General features: G+C 39.0%; 1 protein-coding gene across 6 annotated transcripts in view; it reads right to left on the reverse strand.

Annotated features, from left to right (window-relative positions):
* Positions 1-21,241, reverse strand: part of Dock3 (dedicator of cytokinesis 3) — a 299,922-nt gene that overhangs the window by 124,617 nt on the left and 154,064 nt on the right. For all 6 annotated transcript variants that reach the window (XM_029542839.1, XM_021206339.1, XM_029542840.1 and 3 more), the window contains exons 10-11: positions 6,833-6,914; positions 143-203 (exon numbers count right to left, since the gene is read on the reverse strand). In XM_029542839.1, coding sequence (XP_029398699.1) covers positions 143-203; positions 6,833-6,914 — 143 coding nt within the window. The remainder of the gene's footprint in view (positions 1-142; positions 204-6,832; positions 6,915-21,241) is intronic.

A 21,241-nucleotide genomic window follows, 5' to 3' on the forward strand; every position in this document is an offset into this window, starting at 1 on the left:
GAGAGAGAGAGAGAGAGAGAGAGAGCGAGAGCGCTAGACTCTAATCCTGAGACCTGAAATCGCAGGAAAGACAAAGTTCAGATATATATCTATCCTAAACTTGGACAGTCTTAATCATGAGAACAACTAAAATGTACAATACCTATTCGGATAACATGGGCAACTATGTATAAATCTCTCTTCATATCTTTGCTGCTCAGATCCTAAGGAAAGAAAAGGAATAAGTAAATTTTGACAAATAATGCGCAAAAAATTAAGATAAATTTCCTTCCATTCAAATTTCACTTGAACTTTATTATACTTTGCTTTCAGTATAGATTACAGATGGGAGAAGGGAAATTATAGAATACAAGATTTATTATACTTGGCGGGGGTAGAGTCCCTATTATTGAAAACACTTCTTAAGTTATTAAACAATGAGAAAAATCAAACTCGTGGTCAATTAGACGTTTAAGCCCTCTAACTAGTGTTTATGATGCTGGAAGGTACTCTACTACTGCAATCATCAATATCAAACAGGTCCAGCATGTACAACAGCAACCTGCCTACAGGAAATGTATCTTATGAGTAACAACCACTTTCTAATGTCCATCCCATGAGAAAGATTTTGTGCCTGACACTGCTCAAATGGCCAAGAACTAGATAAGTCATAGGCTCTAGGAGAAAATTTACTGCTATTATTTTGCTAATGGAACACAGCAATAAAATGATTTTTAAATGACATGCTACTATACTCATATGTAAGTGCCTTGCTCAACCCTCAAAAGAGAAATGTCTTCTTGCAATAGATGGGAACTAACGCAGAGATCCACAACTGGACAGTATGCAAAGAATGAGATACTTTGGAGGACTCAGTCCTAAATGGGATGTCTTTATCAAGTTCCTCCCCTCAAGGCTCAGGGATCTGTGCCAAAGAGGAAGAAAGACTGTAAGGACCAGACATTATGGATGATTCTAAGGAAATAATATCTTCCAAACATAACAGAACTGATACATATATGAGCTTACAGAGACTATGACAACAACTATAAGACCTGAACAGGTTCAACAATACAAAAAAATCCCAGAAGGGGAAGTGGACACAAAGTCCCACTTCTAACTAAGAAGCTATTAGCAACTGAAACCTGCTAGAGAAGAGAAAATCAGTTCTCTCCTATGGAGTGTCACTGGGTATACCAACCATACTCCAGGACAGACCCAATGGCCAGGAGTAGCTACTAACATAAAATTGACTCAGTGTGTGTTGGGTATGTGAGTGTGTGTGTGTGTGTGTGTGTGTGTGTGTGTGTGTAGGGGGATGTTTCATTTTGTTTTGTTCTTTTTTTGTCTTATTGGGTTTTTTTTGTTTGTTTGTTTCATTTTAATTTTCTTTTTCTTTTTTTTNTGTTTTTTTTTTGTTTTTTGTTTTTTTTGAGAGAGAAAGAACATGAGTTAGGTGGGTAGGAAGGCTGGAAAGGATCTTGAAACTATCTTGGGGGGGCGGGGAAATATCAAAATACATTGCATGAAAATCTTTAGTAAAATAAAAACTTAAAATATTTATATACTGAAAACTTAAATATATATTCCTTTGAAATTTTATCTTATTGATAATATTCTTCTAGCTCTCATTTAGATCACCTAATAAAGTAGCTACAAAACTTTCCCAATGGAAATCATCTATGTTTATTCTGTCATTATGTAAAAACATTTTGTAATATAAGAGATACATGTTCAGTGCAATACATGTAGCAAAATATTAAAAGTTCATTAATGACTAATATGCTAAAAAATTTATTCTATACTAACTTTATATTCATCTTGTCCCCAAACCATTCTTACACACTGGCTGAATTTCCTGTAAATGAGTTTAATTTGGTCTTAGTGAAATCTTGGTAAATTATTTGGGTCTAAATTTAGATGATTAATTGTTATTATCTGTACCAAGTTATAATATTGAAAGTATTTTTCCATTTATTAATTTACTTATTTATTGATAGAGGGAGCGTGTGTATGGTGGCAAGCATGTGGAGGTCAGAGAACAACTTGCATGAGTCAATTTTTTTCCTTCTACCGTGGAGGAGCTAGAATCAAACTCAGGCCAGTAGGCTTGGCAGCAAGTACATTATCTACTGTGTCATCTTACTGGCCCTGAAAATAATTGTATTAGAAATTTTAAAGAGCTTCTTTTAAGTAAACAAATCTGATTCTAAATCAGAAACTTTAAAACTGAAGTTACAAAAATCAGTCTAAAGTTTTATATTTAGAATATACTGTAAAGTAACACAATTGCTATCTTATTTAGAGCATCACACTAGGAATAGTAAAACTGCCACAAAAATTTCACCCATATTCATATACATGTCTACCTAAATACCTACCTACCAGCTATTGTGCTTCAGATTTATCATGTTACCCACTTGCAGCTTACTGTGACTTAGTAGTGCCAGATGGAGTAACCTTTGTTTTTCATGAAACAGGTTCCCATTCTTTTCCTTTCACTTCTAAGAAAAATCCCAATCAGATATGAGACTCTAGAACCATACAGGTAACCTTTCCTCTCACTTCAGCCCTCCCCATCTTCCCTGCTGGCTCAGTCCTCTGGGCCACAAGCCAAGCTGCTCTGAGCAGCCTGCTATCCTAGGGGGACCCCCCATTCTCCTGCTGCCCCTCCCCCCACCTCCATTAGACTTGAATATTCTGAACCATACAGGTTAACTTCCCTTCCCCTACCTATCCAGCCTGCTCTGTTTTACCCTCAGCTTCCTTCCTGTCTGCACAAATACCTGAATCCTCTGCAGATCGGTGTGCTTGCTCCCCCTGCCCTCCCCAGCCTGTCTTGGAGGAGGTCTGCCATAACTAAGAACACAGGAGAGACAAGAAGGAAGGCCCAAGTGCAGATGCTTCAATCCCACTTAGAAGGGAAACAAAATAATAATGCAAGGCAGAGAGGGGGAGGGACCTGGGTGGAAGAGGGATAGGGGAGGGGTAAAGGGGGCAGGATCAGGTATGGGTGGGGGTGGGGGTTGGGGTGGGGAGGGGGGAAGACAAGAGAGAAGCCCAGGGGGTCAGGAGAATGAATGGAAATATGCAGCTGCCAGAGGTAGGGGGTGGAGAGTGAGTTGAACCTCTAGAAAGTACCAGAGACCTAAAATGTGAGAGGCTCCCAGGACTCAGTGGGGGTGACCTGAGCCAAAATGCCCAACAGTGGGAAGATAGAACCTGAAGAGACCACCTCCAGTAGAAAGACAGGGCCCCCAGTGCAGGGATGGGGTCATACACTCATCTTCAGAGATTTCCACCCAAAATTGTTCGTGTCTAAAAGAAATGCAGGGACAAAAATGGAGCAGAGATTGAAGGAAAGGCCATCCAGTGACCGGCCCAACTTGGGATCCATCCCATGGGTGGGCACCAAACCCTGACACTATTACTGACGCTATGTTGTGCTTGCAGACATGGCTGCTCTGAGAGGCTCTGCCAGCAGCTGACTGAGACAGACGCATGTACTTACAGCCAACCGCTGGACTGAGATTGGGGATCCCTATGGAAGAGTTAGGGGAAGGACTGAAGGGGATGGCAACCCCATAGGAAGACCAAGAGTATCAACTAGCTGGCACCCCTGGGAGCTCCCAAAGACTAAGACCCCAATCAAAAAGCCTACATGGGCTGATTCGTGGCCCCTGGCATACATGTAGCAGAGGACTTCGGTGTCTGGCCTCAGTGGGAGAGGATGATGCCCTGATGCTCCAGGGAAGAGGGATGGGGGTGGCTGAGGTGGGGGTGGGAGGGTAGGTTAGTGTGGTGAGTGGGGTAGGTGAGGAAACACTTGTTCAGAGGCAAAGGGGAGTGTAGATGGGGTGAAAAACTCTTGGAGGGGGTACCAGGAAGGCAACATTTAGAATGCAAATAAATAAAGCAATTTAAAAATAATGAGAGGGGGGGATCCCCTCAGCTCCATTTTTTGTCCATCTTTCAGTTTTGGGGTGGTTTCATATGTCTGACTTTCCATTAATAAGGAAAGGAAAAAGCAGTTGCATGATTTTGGGTTAGCTTATAAATGCAGAGTCACCATGTTTCTTGACTTACACCCTTTCATTGAACTAGAACTAAGGTGAAACAAAGCAACCTAAGGCACAAAGTGTAAAGAGGCTGTGTTGCTTGTCTTACTCTCCTCTCAGCTCTGTCCTGCTGAAAGGCTCTGAACAAACAACAGAAACAGGAAGACACTGAAAGATCACACAGAAAGGGCAGGCTGAGGTTCTGGGCTCTAAATGGTTACCATACACTGTTAAGTTCTTTAAAAATGTAACTGAAGTAAGTTACAAAAGGTTATTAAACATAATGGGTATCTCTGGCATCATAAAGATATATTTTTATGTGAAAGTTATCTTTTAATATTGAGTGGATGTATTGGACTCCATTTTGCACATTTCTCTAATTTAAAAATGCAATTTTAGGGGCTACTGAAATACATCAGTGATTAGGAGCATTTGCTGTTCTTACAGAGAATGAAGTTCAGTTCCCAGAAGGTACATGGTGGCTCACAACCATATGAACTTCAGTTTCAGGAGATCAAGTGCCCTCTTCTGACCTCTATAGGTACCAGGCTTTCACATGGTGTGTGTGTGTGTGTGTGTGTGTGTGTGTGTGTGTGTGTTTGTGTGTGTAACACTCGTACACATAAAATAAATATTAAAGTTTAATAAAAATTAAAATGGAATTTTAAATGATACTTTCAAGGTAACACTATTTTTATTCTTAATATCATGTATAATAAATATTAGAAATTAGAGGCAAAGCATAGATTTTATGTTCATTCTTTGATTAAAATTTACATATTACTTAAGTATGTAGAAGGTTGGATATATTTTCAAAGGAAACAGTTCCATCTACATAGCCTAAATTAGTGTTAACACACATCATTATCAAGAGTACCCCATTGTGTGGCCACACAACCAGGAGTATACAGGAAGCACAAACTGGACTTTTTTTTTTTTTTTTTTAAATGAGGACACAAAACTGGGAGAGGAAAATATAGGTATGACTATGGTGGAATTCAGGGAAGAGGATGAATATCATAAAAAGAACATGTATGGAATTCTCAAGGAATTACTAAAATACTACTTAAAACTTCGTAAACACTCCTTTAATAATGCTTGGGAACCTTAAAAGTCCAGGGCTGTACTACAAAGGGAACTACACAGTAGCATACTTAACAGCACTGTAGCAGAAGAGGAGCATATCATGTGTGTATACAGGTGATGCTACAGCTTTTGGTCTCTGGTCTCATACAGATAACATGCTAAATAAAAATTCTGACTTACTGTGAATACATTAAAAGTCTTCATAATAAAGTTCAATTTTCAAGAGATAAGGATCGTTCATATGTAAGAATTCAACAAGAGATTACTTACACACTTAGCTCTTATATAAACAGGTATAAAAATTTCTCTTGTTTTACCAGAAAATATAAGGGTATCAAAGTCTAGAAAAGCCTCTTCTGAGACATTCTCTTTCTGTTTTAGAAATGAGGCCTCAAAGAGACTGCTGTCAGGCACTCTAGCTTCAAAAGGCCTCAGTTAACATAAATCCCATTCACTACAATCTAGATTCTTTCCTTCATCCATTTGATGCTGAGTAGAATGTATTGTTCTTTCCAGATTAGGCATTTTAACTTGCTCAATAACTGTCATGAGTTTGCTTTCTCTGTTCCTTCTTCTTACATTTTCTAGGAGATAATGTAAGGTTTCGATGCTGAGCTCAGGCACGGACAAACATTATTTGAGCTTAGCTACAGCATGTGTTTTTCCCTATATGGGGAGCACTGAGAGCCATCTTTAGTGGAAGCTATTCCTGTGAATGAATTTTCTCATTCTGTAGTACCATCATTTGACATTTTGAAAGATTAAGTTCTAGTAGATGATCTGAAATCAGGTGAAGAAATTAGTCACATGTTAGATCTTCAGATAAATGCTCATTGCCTTTAAGAGGCATCAAGTCAGCTATAAGATGTCTTTCCACCTACCAGTCATAGGCCACATGCAAGGCCATTAACACTGTGAGACTATCACACCTTCTTAAGCTCAGGAAACTTACTGCTTTGTTGTGTTTGGTTTTTGTTAGCATCTTGCTAATCCTCTACCCTCTGCCTTCTAACTAGATACTTATTAACAGACCCAAGCCAACTATGCCTAGCCAGTGAGCTTGAAATATCTTACTTATCACTGAAATAGGTCAAAGAACCTACAAGAGTCCAAGTGCTTTAAATTGTGTCACATTCTGTTTTCATCTTCGATATATTAATTCAAATAAATGTAGAGAGTTTTTACCTAATAAAAATAAAGTTGATTTGGAGAACATAAAAGGCACTGTAGTATTATGAGATTTAGTTTCAATGAGCAAATCTGCCTTCTGAGATGATGGTTTCATGAGTGGAGACCAGGAGTAATAACATAGTTATTCAAGAAAATCTAAAGTGCAGATGAGAGTTAGAAAAGACATTCTGTTTGCTATGTAACAAAGGACTGGTTAGTTTACATGCATTTTCTAAAAGGCTCCTCTAATGTGTAGATCTGGTGGATACCATAGACTCCACAGATTTTGTATGCAATAGCTTATAACATCTACATTAGTAAAAACTACTTGATTTTTCAAATAAAATTTCAATTAAAATCCATAGCGAATTGAAGTTCTCTACTAATATTTCATTTAAACTTGATGGAAACATAACTCAATTTCTATTCTCACCAGTGGAGGTGAGGGGATATGAACAGATGTTTGTTTCCAGAGTGACAATATCCATACAGCAGGCCACTGGTTCAACACATAAAGAGTAAAGAGAATTTGCACATACTGTAAAAAGGGCACACATTCGTTCTATCTTCTCTGGGTTCCTTGGCCCACCATTCTTGTTCAGTCTCACCAGAAACCGTTCACTGAAATGTAGGAAAGAAAGAGACAGAAAAATATAACGAACTACATATTCTAGCCATATACAGAAAAATCCCTAAATGCTTATGAAATAGCTTATTGTGCTAAGCAAGTATGAAAACATGTGTACTGGCAAAATACCTTATTTGCTGTGCCAAGCAATTTGCAATGGCTATTCTTAACCTCCTCATAGATGTTATTTACCTATTGGTTGAGGTTGTGTATCTGGTCTCTGAAGTTGTGAGCTCCTTGAGAGTAGCAACAAGCTTACACTCCTCCATAAGTTCTCAAAGAAGCTAAGGTCTGATTCTATACCTATTATTACAGTGGATATATTCTTAGACATGATTCAGATCATTGTAAAAAGATGTATCATACTAGATCTAAAAGAAGCTATATTATCCAGCTTATATCTTCCTATATATAACTCTGGAGAATTTTTTTTAGGGCTTTAAGTATTATATACTGTTTTTTTAAACTTTAAGTCTTTATAGGTATTTTCCTTTTTTTGTAATCAGAATTTAACAGACCTAGTAAATATTTTATTCTCAATTCATATAGACTATTCCTGTAGGAAATTACGGAATAAAACACATCAGAAACAGCATTTGCAAAATTTAGAGAAATATTCCCTTGCTCTCTAAATTTCTTCCCATTCCAGATCAAAATCTCCTTTCCTGCCTCTTTCTCCTGAGGCTCTTTACCAACTGTAAGAGCAACACTAAGTCACAGTGGAAACAAATTATGAGATTATAATATAAATGTACTTTCTTTATGTGCCTAGTTATACTTATTAAATGTGGTGATATTAGCAAAAGGGTGGCATTAAAATATTATACTTAGAATAATAAGATACATACATGCTCTCAAGTTTGATTAGTTGTGTGTGTGTGTGTTTGTGCGTGTATATTTGTTGCCTAAGTAAACAGTTATAAATTTCTATGAGGTTCTATGCACTAAACATGGGAAGACAAATGTGAACAAAATATATACAAGATACTTTTGTTTCAACAAGGTTTTGGACCTAGTAGATAGATGTCTAGAGTCAAGTATAAAAGATGTAAATTGAGATTCTTCTCCTAGGAGGAGTAATGAGAATAAGAAAGGAATACACACAGAATGAGAAGAGCATAGCACTGGAGGTCCTTGAGATCCTCCTATAGAGATCTCCAGAAAAACCAGGCCCAGTAAGCACACTCCATTGTCTTTCTAATGGGAAACATGAAAAACCCGTTCTTCTATGCAGAAAGCTGAGAACAGAAAGTGATTAATAGTGTGGTGATCTGAGTTATCTGTTGGGCCAGGACACATCAAGTTCCTACAACCAGGACCAGAGGTGGCCAATAGTGTAAATGACCTCTGTGCTATCTACTTGATGGCCTAACCCTCGGCACTTAAGCTAGTACAGGTAGCTTATCTCTAGAATTCATATTCTTGGAAGGAACGACATGCACATATGAACAGTTGAGTTTCAATGCATAATTATTACACTTCCTTCATTACACTAGGAAACGTTTTTTGTTTTCAAATTGTACTGGGCTTAAATCCATTGGGAATTAACTGCCTGTCATTAAAGCTCTCCAAACTCTGATCCCAATTGAGGGAGTCAATCTGCATGGAGTTTTTATTCTTATCTCTTCTTAGGATTCATTCCCTGCCTGGATACTTGCCAAGGATCCCCTCAGGATGAGAAGAAAAGAGACTTTTGTCAGAATCCTAAAAGTTGTGGGATTTAAAAAACAGGCATAAGAAGAACAACATAGATGAACAGGAAAGGACAAGGGGATGCTACTTCAGTCAAGACTGTAGAGAATCACCTGAGCTAAGGATAAACCTATGTACCAGAGTTTAAAATGATGAAGTTCCAGTATCAAGAGTAGCAGATGTCAGAGGCCAGACAAAAAAGTCACTGCAATGAACATTTGCAAGCAAAGAAGTCTGGACAAAAGGGTATACTGTGGGACACACTGACACACTACACCTCTACAACAAGATTCCTTTAATCTGTTGGGCGGGCTTGCAAGGGTGGAGGGTGGGTACAAGGGGATGGAGAGGTAAATGGGACTGGGGTATATGATGTGAAATTCACAAAGAACCAACAAAAAGATTTTTGAAGAAAGAATACTGTGATGATTCTGGGGAGGGCTGTCTTAGTGGAACAGTAGAGAAGGATGGCTATGTGAGAAAAGAGAGGAAATTCAAATAGCAAATTTACAGTTCTCTGAAAAGCAGCAGTGAACCAAGAGTGATGTACATTTAGTTAATAGTCACACAGAGTCAAAGAAGGTCTTTATTAAACGAGAAGATAACCCACATGGACATAGTCAAATGACTTTTAATAAAATTATCAAGGCAATTACAAGAGGTAAGTATGGGGCTAGACAGTTATCTAAGTGGTTAGGATACTTGGTGCTCTTCCAGAGGACCTGAATTTGGTTCCCAACTCTTAAGTTGAATGGCTCTCAATTGGCTGTAACACTAGTTCCATGGGATTTAACACCTCTCCCTTTGCCAGGGACACACAAATGGCACATAGGAACATATATAACACATAAATAGCATATATACAAATAAATAAACTTTTAGGGAGAAGCACAGTAGATTAACAAAGAGTACTGAAGAATCCATATTAAAAATGAACTTGATCATTATCTATAATAATTAACTTGAATGGATTATATACTTAAATATAACAAGTCAAATTATAAAATAATAAGAAAATAAAGTTGAATACAGGATAAAAAATAAAAAGCCTTGTATCTTCCTGAAATTTATATTTTTATATTCAACATACAACTGAAAACACTTTGGGGCCTAGGATTATTAAGAAGATATCATAAATCACAGGCCTGATAAATTAATTTTTATACAATATAAACAATCTCCTTATGAAACAGGATGCTAAGAAAATGAAATGATGAGGTACTAAGAAAAGATGTTTAGCAAACATTCATCTAAGAAAGGATTGTACTGAAAATATATAAATAATTCAATTCAATAATATGAAACATATATTTAAAAATAGAAAAAGGAACTAGAAAGTTTGTTTAGTGGTTAGAGTGCTTGCCGTGCAAGAAAGAAGACAGAAATGTGGCTCCTCAGAGTTTACATCAATATGCCTCTCCTGAGACTCCAGCCTTGGAAGGCAGAAGGCAGAAAAATCTGTGGAGTAGCATGGTTAACTAGACTCTGATAGGCTCAAGATATAATTGAGAGAGACTCTGCCACAGACAGGCAGACAGAGAGAGGGACAGACAGACAGAGACAGACACAGAGAGAATAAACGTGGAGAACAATCAAATAAGATTCCAAACTAACATCAACCTGAGACCTCCACACACATATGCGCATCCCCACATACAACTGTACCCACATATATACAAACACATATACTGCACACATGTACACATGGAAAAGACAAAAACATGGAAAAAAGATTTGAATAGCTTCTTTAACAAAGACTACACAAGGATGGAAAGTAAGTGGGAGAAAAATATTATTAAGCTGAATAACTGCTTGCATTCCTCAGATGTTTAAAAGTAATTATGGTCAAGAGTCAAATTTACTCATGAGAATTTTTTTTAAAACAGCATCTCATTTTATATTCCTGGCTGAAATGGAACTTACTATGCAGAGAAGTATTATTGAAATCACAGACATTCTCGTGCCCTATCTCCAGAGTTAGAATTAAAGGTATGTGCCCAGTAGAATTATTTACAATTTTCTGAGAAACGACCAGGTTGATGTTCACAATAGTTGTGCCAGTTTGCAATCTCACCAGCGATATAGGACTGTTCCCATTTTTCCACATCTTTGCCAGTATGTGATGTTGCTTGATTTTTGATCTTAACCGTTCTGACTGATGTAAGGTGGAAGCTCTGGTCATTTCGATTTAGGATGTTAAACATTTCTTTTAGTGTTTCTTGGGCATTCAAGATTCCTCTGTTGAGAATTCTCTGTTTATCTCTGAACTCCATTTTTAAACTGTCTTATTTGGTTTGTTGGAATCTAACTTCTTGAGTTCTTCATATATTTTGGATATTAGCCCTCTATCAGATGTAGACCTGAAGACCCAGCTATATTGCTCCTGAGCATTTACCCAAAATATGCTCCACAATCTCACAAAGATACATGTACACTATGTTCATAGTAGCCTTATTCAAATAGCCAGAAACTAGAAGCAACCCAGATGTCCCTCAACCAAAGAATGAATACAGAAAATGTGGTTCACTTATACAATGGAATACTCTTCAGCTATTTAAAACAAGGACATCATGAATTTTGCAGACAAATGGATGGAACTAGAAAATATCATCCTGAGTGAGGTAACCCAGACCCAAAAGGACCTACATAATATGTACTCACTGATAAATAGATATTAACCAAAAAGTACAGAATACTCATGATACACCCCACAACTTAAGACATGAAACAAGAAGAAAAGCCCAAGTGCGGATGCTTCAATCCCAATTAGAAGGGGAAACAAAATAATGAGAGGCAGAGAGGGAGGGACCTGGGTGAAAGAGGGGAGTAAGAGAATAGGGAGACAGTATTTGGTATGGGGGGAGACAGGAGAGAAGCCCACAGGGCCAGAAGAATGAATGGAAATATGCAGCTGCCAGAGGTAGGGAGTAGAGGAAACCTCTAGAAATTACCAGAGACCTGGGATGGGATGTTGTCCCAGGACTCAATGTAGGTAGCCTTAGCTGAACTGCCCAACAGTGGGAAGATAGAACCTGAAGAGACCACCTCCAGTAGAAAGACAGGGCCCCCAGTGCAGGGATGGGGTCATACACTCATCTTCAGAGATTTCCACCCAAAATTGTTCGTGTCTAAAAGAAATGCAGGGACAAAAATGGAGCAGAGATTGAAGGAAAGGCCATCCAGTGACCGGCCCAACTTGGGATCCATCCCATGGGTGGGCACCAAACCCTGACACTATTACTGACGCTATGTTGTGCTTGCAGACATGGCTGCTCTGAGAGGCTCTACCAGCAGCTGACTGAGACAGACGCATGTACTTACAGCCAACCGCTGGACTGAGATTGGGGATCCCTATGGAAGAGTTAGGGGAAGGACTGAAGGGGATGGCAACCCCATAGGAAGACCAAGAGTATCAACTAGCTGGCACCCCTGGGAGCTCCCAAAGACTAAGACCCCAATCAAAAAGCCTACATGGGCTGATTCGTGGCCCCTGGCACATATGGAGCAGAGGACTGCCTTGTCTGGTCTCAGAGGGAAAGGGTGACCCAGGGAGGAGTGGTGCCTGGGGAGGGTACCCTCTCAGTGGTGAAGGGGATGAAGGGTAGGGAGGAGAACTCTCCAGGGGGAATGGGAGTGGCAACATTTTGGATATAAATAAATAAAATAATTGATGATGATGATATTAAAATATTAAAGGTATGAACTATCACACCTGGCCCTAATATAGATTTTGATCAACACCAATATACTCACATGACAGTGATAAGTCATTCTTTCTCTTAAACAAAAGTTAAATATTTTGATTTACTACTTAATCTCTTTCAAGAGAAGAGAGATGATTAGTGTTCTCCCTCTTGTTTGTTTTATTGAAATAGGACAGTATTTCTGGATGGTTTGTAAGTTGCTATGTAGATTGGATTGGCATCAAATTTGTCATGTTCCTCTTGCCTCTGTCTCCCCAGTGCTCAAATTTCAGGTGTGTAGTAATGTCTTCCCAATTTTTCTCTTTAGTGAGATATATTGAAAGAGAATGCTACATTTAGATGTCTTTATAATGATGAACTAGGGACAGACATTATTTGAAATTACATTAATTTCATAGTATAAAACAAGTCTTACAAATTAATTCCATAATTTGAATCTGTGACAAGTCTAATGTATCTCTATTTTAAGATCACTTGCTTTTATGAACATTGTTAATTCCTGTGTGGCACTGTATTTCATATACCTCACTGCTGGCAATTAATTCATTCCTACAGCAAAAGCTTGGTGAATGAGGTGTACAGAGGCAAAGGCAAAATTGCTCATCTTAACCACAGTCTTTCCTAAAGACTTAGTTTTAGAAATACATTCAGCTTCCTCAAATAAAATCAGTTGAATTCTCCCAGCTCCTTCAGTTTAGTTGCTATGCTTCTTGTCTGGTAATCCCTGGAGATGAATGCTCACCACTTAGCACCTCTCTCATGATAACTGGCCAGGTGCTTGAAAACTGGCAAGTAGCCCCAAGGTTGTCCTACAGTGTATATTCTACAGATTAGGAAATCTAATATTTCCTCCTAGAGTCATTTCTTAACTTAGATCATTTAGCTTTATTTTTCAAGTTCTTCCAGTTTCCCCTGAACATTAACACAGATAGAGCAAACATGCTCAAAGGGTTTGCTTCATAAAAGCAATGAGAGCCCAGTGCCATGGCCTCCAGATTCATTTTTATTTTCTGCTTTCCTCTTCTCTTCAACAAAATCTTAGTGTTCACCAACACAGGAAAAACTAAAGAGCAGAGCTACTTTGGTGGCATCAGAACATGTCTGTAACAAATGCAGGGTCTTCTTATAATGTTCCCAGCCATTGCCCTTTTACTTATTCAACACATTGTCACTGACTTTCATCATGTTTTTAGAGCTGGAATCCAGTACATCCTTTTCCAGGGTATAGTTGGGTTTGCCTGGCCATCTCCTCCACATGCCCTCCTAAACCAGCCAGGTATGTCCTGGGGTCAACATCCAGTGTCCTGGCTTTGTGAGGCCACACCTGCTTGTATAGCAATTTACCTTTAAGATTCCACCAAGATTCACACACTGCTGCACTTCATGCAACCTATTCACCCTCCCAGACCACCACACCCTTCTCCAGGTCTAGTCCATTGACTCTGACTCTTCCCTGCATACACTCTCTCCAACCAGCCAGATGTAATCTGGGCCTAGTCTAGCTAGTCCTGCTTGCACAATAACCAATTCCTAGACTCCCTCTGGGACCCACCCCACCTACCTCTCAATCCACATTCTAACTTCACAACCTCTCACACCACACCTAACTTCTTCACACAGCCAGATCTACACCAGACACTTCAGGCTTGGACCAGGAGAAACATCCCGTATACCAGTTCAGTTCTTCTATTCACCTGACTTCTTCATGTCACCCAAGCTATTTCCTATATTAGGCTCAACTTGCCTGCACATCTTTTCTGCCCCAAACTGTTCTATCTATATCATTCTTAGAACAAAGGAAGTCCACATGCTCAGATCTCACTGCAAATATGAACAATATGAAAGATCAAACCTGTATCTTCTCTCCAGAGCCTACCAACCCTGCAGAAATATTTGCCAGCCCACTCCCAAATTCTTTCTATGAAGTCAGATTCACTCTAATACCAAAATAAGGTAAGGACACAACAACAAAAGAAAACTATAGACTAGTATCTCTGATGAATGTACAATACTTATAAACAAAATATGGACATATATAAAAAAATAATATCCATCATGGTTAAGTTGGCTTTATCCATGAAATGTAGGGATGGTTCACTATGTGCTAGTCAATAAATGTAATAAAACATATAAATGAACTTAAAAACAAAAATCATATGATCATCTCAATGGAGGCAAAAAAAAGTCTTTGACAAAATCCAACATGTCTTTATGATAAATTTCCTAGAAATTGTAGACCTACAGCAAACATAATTCAGCATAATAAATGTTATAAACCCACAGCCAACCTCATCCAGAAACAGAAAAAAAACTATCAAAAATTTCATATGGAACCACAAAAGACCCCAGATAGCCAAAACAATCTTGAAGAAAAAACAAACAAACAAAGAAACAAACAAAACAATGCTGGAGGGATTAGCACTCCTGATCTTTAAATTATAGAAGCAGAGTAATAAGAACAATATAGTACTGGCACAAAACCAGACAAGTCCATCAATGGAACAAAACCGAAGACCCAAACATGAGTATACTACATAACTTCGGCTGTTAAATATCTGACAAAGATGCCCACTAAAGTGTGTGTGTGTGTGTGTGTGTGTGTGTGTGTGTGTCTGTCTGTCTGTCTGTGTGTGTCTGTGTGTCAGGGAAAGCATCTTTAATAGATGCTGCTGGGAAATCAGATGTCCACATGCAGAAGAATGAAATTAGGCCTGTATCTATCACCTTGCATGAAAACTAACTCCAAATGTATCAATGACCCAAATGTGAAGCTGAAAACAATGACACCACTAGACGAAAACCAAAGGACTATCCTACATGATCTAAGTGCAAAAAGAAAGGGACTTCTGAATTTCAGGAATCCATTTGCCCAAAAACTAAAACCAATGACAGACCAGAAGGACCTCATAAAATGAAAAATCTTCTGTGTAGCTAACCAATCACGTGAGTGGAAAGGAAGCCCACAGTGTGAGAATTGTCGCCAGCTGTACATCTAACAGATGAATACTCTCAATTATAAAGAGTATATAAAGAACTCAATACACAAAGAATAAAAATTAATGTGACCTATTTAAAAAAAAAAAAAAAGGCCAGTACCTAGTAAGAGAGCTCCCAAAACCTGGGGGTGTGTGGAGGCTAAGAAATATATCAAAAAGTGTTCACCATCCCTAGTGATTAAGGAAACTCAAATCAAATCAACTTTCAGATTTCATTTTGCCCCAGTGAGAATGGCAAATATTAAACAAAAACAAAAACAACCCCCCCAAATAACAACAAACAACCAACAACTTATGCTGAAAGGGGTATGAGGGAAAGGGAACCCTCCATCACTGTTGGTGATTCTGCAATCAGGTGCAGCCGCTATGGAAATCAGTGGGGAGAATTCTCACACAGCTAAAAACAAATCTACTTTATGACTCTGCTATTCTGCTCCTTGGTATATGCCACATTCTACTCTACAGAGCAGTTCATAGCTGCTCTATTCAAATAGCTAGGAAATGGAAAAGGAAACAACCTAGATGTCCTTCAACTGCTAACTAGATAATGACATTGTGGTACATCTGCTCTATGGGATACTTTTCAGTGGTAAAGAAAAAGATTGTATTGTGTGAGGCAATTCAGACCCAGAAATATATCAGTGGCTTCTAGATCCAAATCTTCAGATGTGAGTATATATCCTGAATAACTGCAGAAATTAGGAAAATAAAAAGGGACTGCTCCTTGGATAGGTGGGTGGAGAAGCAATAGAGAGAGATCAAAAGGGTGCAAGTGATCTGATTGGGGAAAGAGAAAAGGAGAACTCTAATTAGGGAGAAGGAGGGAGGTGAGTACAGAGGAAGAAGTGATGAGGGTAAAAATAACAGTAAGGATATTTGATAAACTCAAAAAATAAAGCTATTAACTATCCACTTAAACACTGAAATACGTAAGTCTGTGTATAAACACATTTATATATTTATATGTAAATATATAGTTTAAACAACATTTTCTCATCTTGCTTGACAATGTTCCTTTGAAGATTCAAAGACCATCTAACAAAACCCACAAGATGAGGAATGTAAAACCCTCTTTTGGAGTTGTTGGTCAGGTTGTCCAAAAGATACTATACTATTGCTATAAACATCGTAGACTACTGCTATTACCCTTTGTTGTTTTCACAGAGGTAAAAGGCAAGTCTCTATTGCTGAAGACATCATGCACAGAACCCACATACCCCTGATTTGGTGCTGACCCGAATGGCTTCCCCCTGAGAATTAGCTTTCATGGTACCAAAGCTATGCAAGCTTCCAAAGGAGAAAACTAACCAACAGTCTTGCTCAGCTCTGATGCCTATGAACTACAACAACTAGTATGGCATAATATCCCTATGGGTATAGTAGTAGAATGCATACTTTTTCTCCCTCAATATAATATTGGCATATGTACTTTGGTGGCAACTAACAGTTCCCATTGGATTTAAGACCTGCTTTAACAAGAGGGAAATCAAGGCTGGTACTAGAAACCTAGCCAACTACCCAGGCTAGTGAAGTTATGGATCTTAAAAAAGAACCTACAACAGTCACTTTACTAAACAAACATAATCCCTACCTACATTCTAAATACTATACTTATACCCACAGATAAGTGTGGTCCTCATCTCTCATCAAGGAAATATCTCTTTGCAACAACATAGAGACAGAAAAACATTACTAATAAACATGCCAGGTTATAGAGCACAGCTCCAATAGATACATCTGCAAAACAATTTCCAAACTTAAAGCTCAGGGAACATTACAGAAAAACCAGAACAATTAGGGAGTCAGAAGATCAGGGAATTTGCTGTGAGGCTGTGTCTTCTAGCCATGATTAAGTTACAGTCATAAAGTCTTACTAACATGAGTGACTAAACATGAACTAATCAAATACAACAATAGAATGTTAAAGTGGGCAAAGGAAAGACTACAAAGCCCCAACCCTAAACAAAGAACTACAGACAACAACAGAATGCTGAGAGTGGGAGAAATAATCTTTCCCAGAAAAAACACCAATTGGTTATACAATACCCAACAGTCAGTCCTGAAAACATACGTACGTAGCATACAGACTCAGCCGGTTATAGTTAGGAGTGTAGAGTGAGTGAGTGAGTGAGTGTCCACACATACATATATAACAACATGAATTTGAAAAAGAACAAGGAGGGATATATAGGATGTTTTGGAGGAAAAAAAAGAGAAGGAGGAAATGATATAATCTCAAAAAATAAAATTCATTGTGAACTTTTAAAACTGATTTTATTTTTTGAGATTATTATCATTTCCTTCGCAGGGATGGAAATGGAGAGGAGCCTGAGGAAAAGAAGGCCCAACGACAGGCCCAAAGTAGGATCCAGTTCAAGGGGAGGTAGGGGAGGTCCCAAGGCCTGACACTATTACTGAGGCTATCATGACCACAGTCTGGAAGACCCAACAAGCAGCTGAAAGAGTCAGATGCAGATATTTGCACCCAACCAATGGACAAAAGCTGCTGACCCCTGTGTTTGAATTAGGGAGAGGCTGGAAGAAGCTGAGGAGGGTGACCCTGTAGGAGGACCAGCAGTCTAAATTAACCTAGACCCTACCCCCTCCTCTCTTCCCCAAGATCTCTCCAACACTGGACCAACAACCAGGCAGCATACACCAGCTGATATGAGGCTTCCAACACATACACAGCAGAGGACTGCTGGATCTGGGTTTCATCCTAACCCTCAGGAAACTGGAGACCCCAGGGAGTTTAGAGGTCTGGTTGGGTTGGGGGTGGGGACATCCTCATGGAGGCAGGGGGTGGGGAGGAGGTATGGGAAATGGAACAGTTGAAGGGTGGACAGGGAGGGAGGAATAAACTCTGGAGTGAAATAAATAAATAAATAAATAAATAAATAAATTACAGACGGAAAGAAAAAATAGTCAAAAAATTAAAAAAAAAATAAAAATTCACGTTAGACTAGGAACATAAAAACAAAATTATTCTTTACCAAGTTTTTGAGTCTAATAAGACAAAGAAGCCAAAATCCGAAACATAATGTAAAACTGCTACACATAGTAAAGGGGCTCTGGCCAGCCCAGCCTGGCAAACAAGGTTCTAGCAGGCCTTGCCCTTCAACCCCAATTCCCTCTGCCATGAGATTACATTCCTAAAGTTAGAGGCCAAGGTCTATTTCCTCCTCCTAAGGCTGACTATGACTACCAAGGTTCAGTTATCAAAGCATTCAAGTCCTGCAATCAAAAGTCCCCTTTGGCTCAACTAATTAACATGCCCAATTAAAATTAAACACTTCACCTGGTGGCGCAGGCCTTTAATCCCAGCACTTGGGAGGCAGAGGCAGGCGGATTTCTGAGTTCGAGGCCAGCCTGGTCTACCAAGTGAGTTCCAGNGGGAGGCAGAGGCAGGCGGATTTCTGAGTTCGAGGCCAGCCTGGTCTACCAAGTGAGTTCCAGGACAGCCAGACCTATACAGAGAAACCCTGTCTCGAAAAACCAAAAAAAAAAAAAAAAAAAAAAAAAATTAAACACTTCCTCTTAAACAGGGTTTCCTCCTTTTTATAAACTGCCATTTGCCTATGGGCCACATCTGTCTCGAATCCATCCAGAGGTAGTTTTTGTCCCCTCCCCAGACAAATAACCCTGACGCCTCTCTTGTTCCCTTTCCCTTCTACCTTGTCTTTTTCTCCTACCTTTGTCACTTATTTTCTGCTCTCTGTCCCTTTAGGGCAAATAAATCTCCCTTGTGCTGAGAACTTTATCTTGGGGTCCTGAGCCAATATGTTTCCTTTTACACAGAAAGAGACCAACTGCTGGGGCAGAAAACAGGAAGCCATGAAGAGGTATTCAAATGGGCTCTTGAAATGTGACTAGCCCTTTATTATTTGGCAAGCAGTAATGGTAACAAGAAAAGGATTTGAGGAGAAGACAGTCAAGAGACTCTGAAGTATGATGTAGCTTGTCCCATGATGATGCTCAGAGCATGAGTTTAAAAGACACTGGGAAGCTGGAGGGTAATCAACGGTGTTGTTCAGCACTGTGAAATCATATATAAGGATTCTTCAAACTTGCTTATTATGACTAGTTAGAAGCTTGTTCAAAATGTGTATCTTGGGGCACCTCCTTAGGCATTCTACAGCAAAATCCCTTCAGATGATCTTAGCTCAGTCTTGAAAGCTCAACTCCAGCAGCAGCACAAAATTACCAGTGTTTAGAATGGTGGCATGGGAGGTAGGGGAGCGCTGGAGAGATGACTCAGTGGTTAAGAGCACTGACTGCTCTTCCGGAAGTCCAATCCCAGCAACCATATGGTGGCTCACAACAATCCCTAATGAGATCTGATGCCCTCTTCTGGTGTGTCTGAAGAAAGCTACAATGTACTTACATATAATAAATAAATCTTTGGGCCAGAGTGAGCAGAGCTGGAGTGAGCCGAGATCCTGAGTTCAATTCCCAGCACCCACATAATGGCTCACTAACATCTGTACAGCCACAGTGTATTCATATACATAAATAAATAAATCTTTAGAACAGTGGCATGGACAACATGGAAGCCAGGTTAGTAACACAGGAAACCATGACAATACCAACAAGCCACTGATAGTTTGACTAAAGAGGTGAAGAGACCTGAGATATGTTTAAGGAGACAGAGTTGACAGAGTTGACCAGATTTAGCAGTTGACTGGATGTGATAGAATCAACCAAAGAGGATATAGAGAAGAGAGACAGAAAATTTATATGCATTTGAATTTGAGGTGTGGGACATGTAGGTGAACAGAAAATCCAAGTTTGAAGTTCAGCAAAAATGTAGATTATACTCTCATACTCATCACCTTGCTCTAGAGTGCTACATGAGAACACATTAGCTAGCCTATATGGGACACTCCAGTTCCTCTGAATAAAGTTCATGCCCACCTCCTACTTTAATATTAAAGTGCTGAATCTGGATACCAACTTGAGTTGGGGCCTGCCTACACTTGAGATTAGTAAATTCTTGGGATTTGAAAGCAAGGAAGAATTCAACTTGGGAAGCCTTAGGGACACCCTGCCAGGGTGTTTAGCTACAATCAATATCCAAGGAGAAAAGGAATGTCTGATAGAATCATAGTGAGTTTAGGCCATAGGGGACTTGGGCTGTGAAGGGTATGGAGGTCAGTGAACATGAATGTGAAAATTAGGGAACATATCCTTGTATCAGTATTAATGTGTAAAAGAATGATAGAGCTAGGTGGTAACACATCCCTTTAAAACCAACACTAGGGAGGCAGAGGCACAAAGTCAGCCTCATCTACAGAGTAAGTTCCAGGACAGCTAGGAACACAGAGAAATCCTGTCCTGAAAACCTAAACAAACGAATGAATAAATAATGACATATATATATAAAAAGTCAGTAAAGACATCTGTGTGGGTCCAGTGATTTATCTGACATTCTATGGTATCTCAGTATTCAGTAACGGGAGTCAATCCAATTTACATAGTTCAAGGCTATTGTATACATTTGTGGGGGTGAGGGGAGGTTGTAAGCAGCTCTGGAACCTGTGGAATGAGCATTTGTTCAGGAGTATCAAAGTTTGAAGAGTTTAACAGTTTTGGTGATTGTACATTTTCTAGGAGGACCTGTTTACCATTACCAGTGGGTAACTGAGGTCTTCTAAGTCAGTACCTAAGGAAGCCTGCAACTGATGCCATTTGTATGTGTACTGCTCAGTAGGTATTAACTTCCTGGAATCTAAAAAGTATAGCATCTTATTTTTGCATTCCAAGTTTTAAAAGTAAATGTTTTAAAATAAGTACTATATTATTAACAACTTACATCTAGTATTCTTAAACTACATTCTAGATGGAGTAGTTTGACTAAATACTCAGCAGGTACCTTAATTCAGTTCTTGTAAACAAAGGTTCTTAAGCTTTCTTATACATTAGACTCAT

This window comes from Mus pahari, chromosome 10, assembly GCF_900095145.1.
Source record: "Mus pahari chromosome 10, PAHARI_EIJ_v1.1, whole genome shotgun sequence".
NCBI lineage: Eukaryota > Metazoa > Chordata > Mammalia > Rodentia > Muridae > Mus > Mus pahari.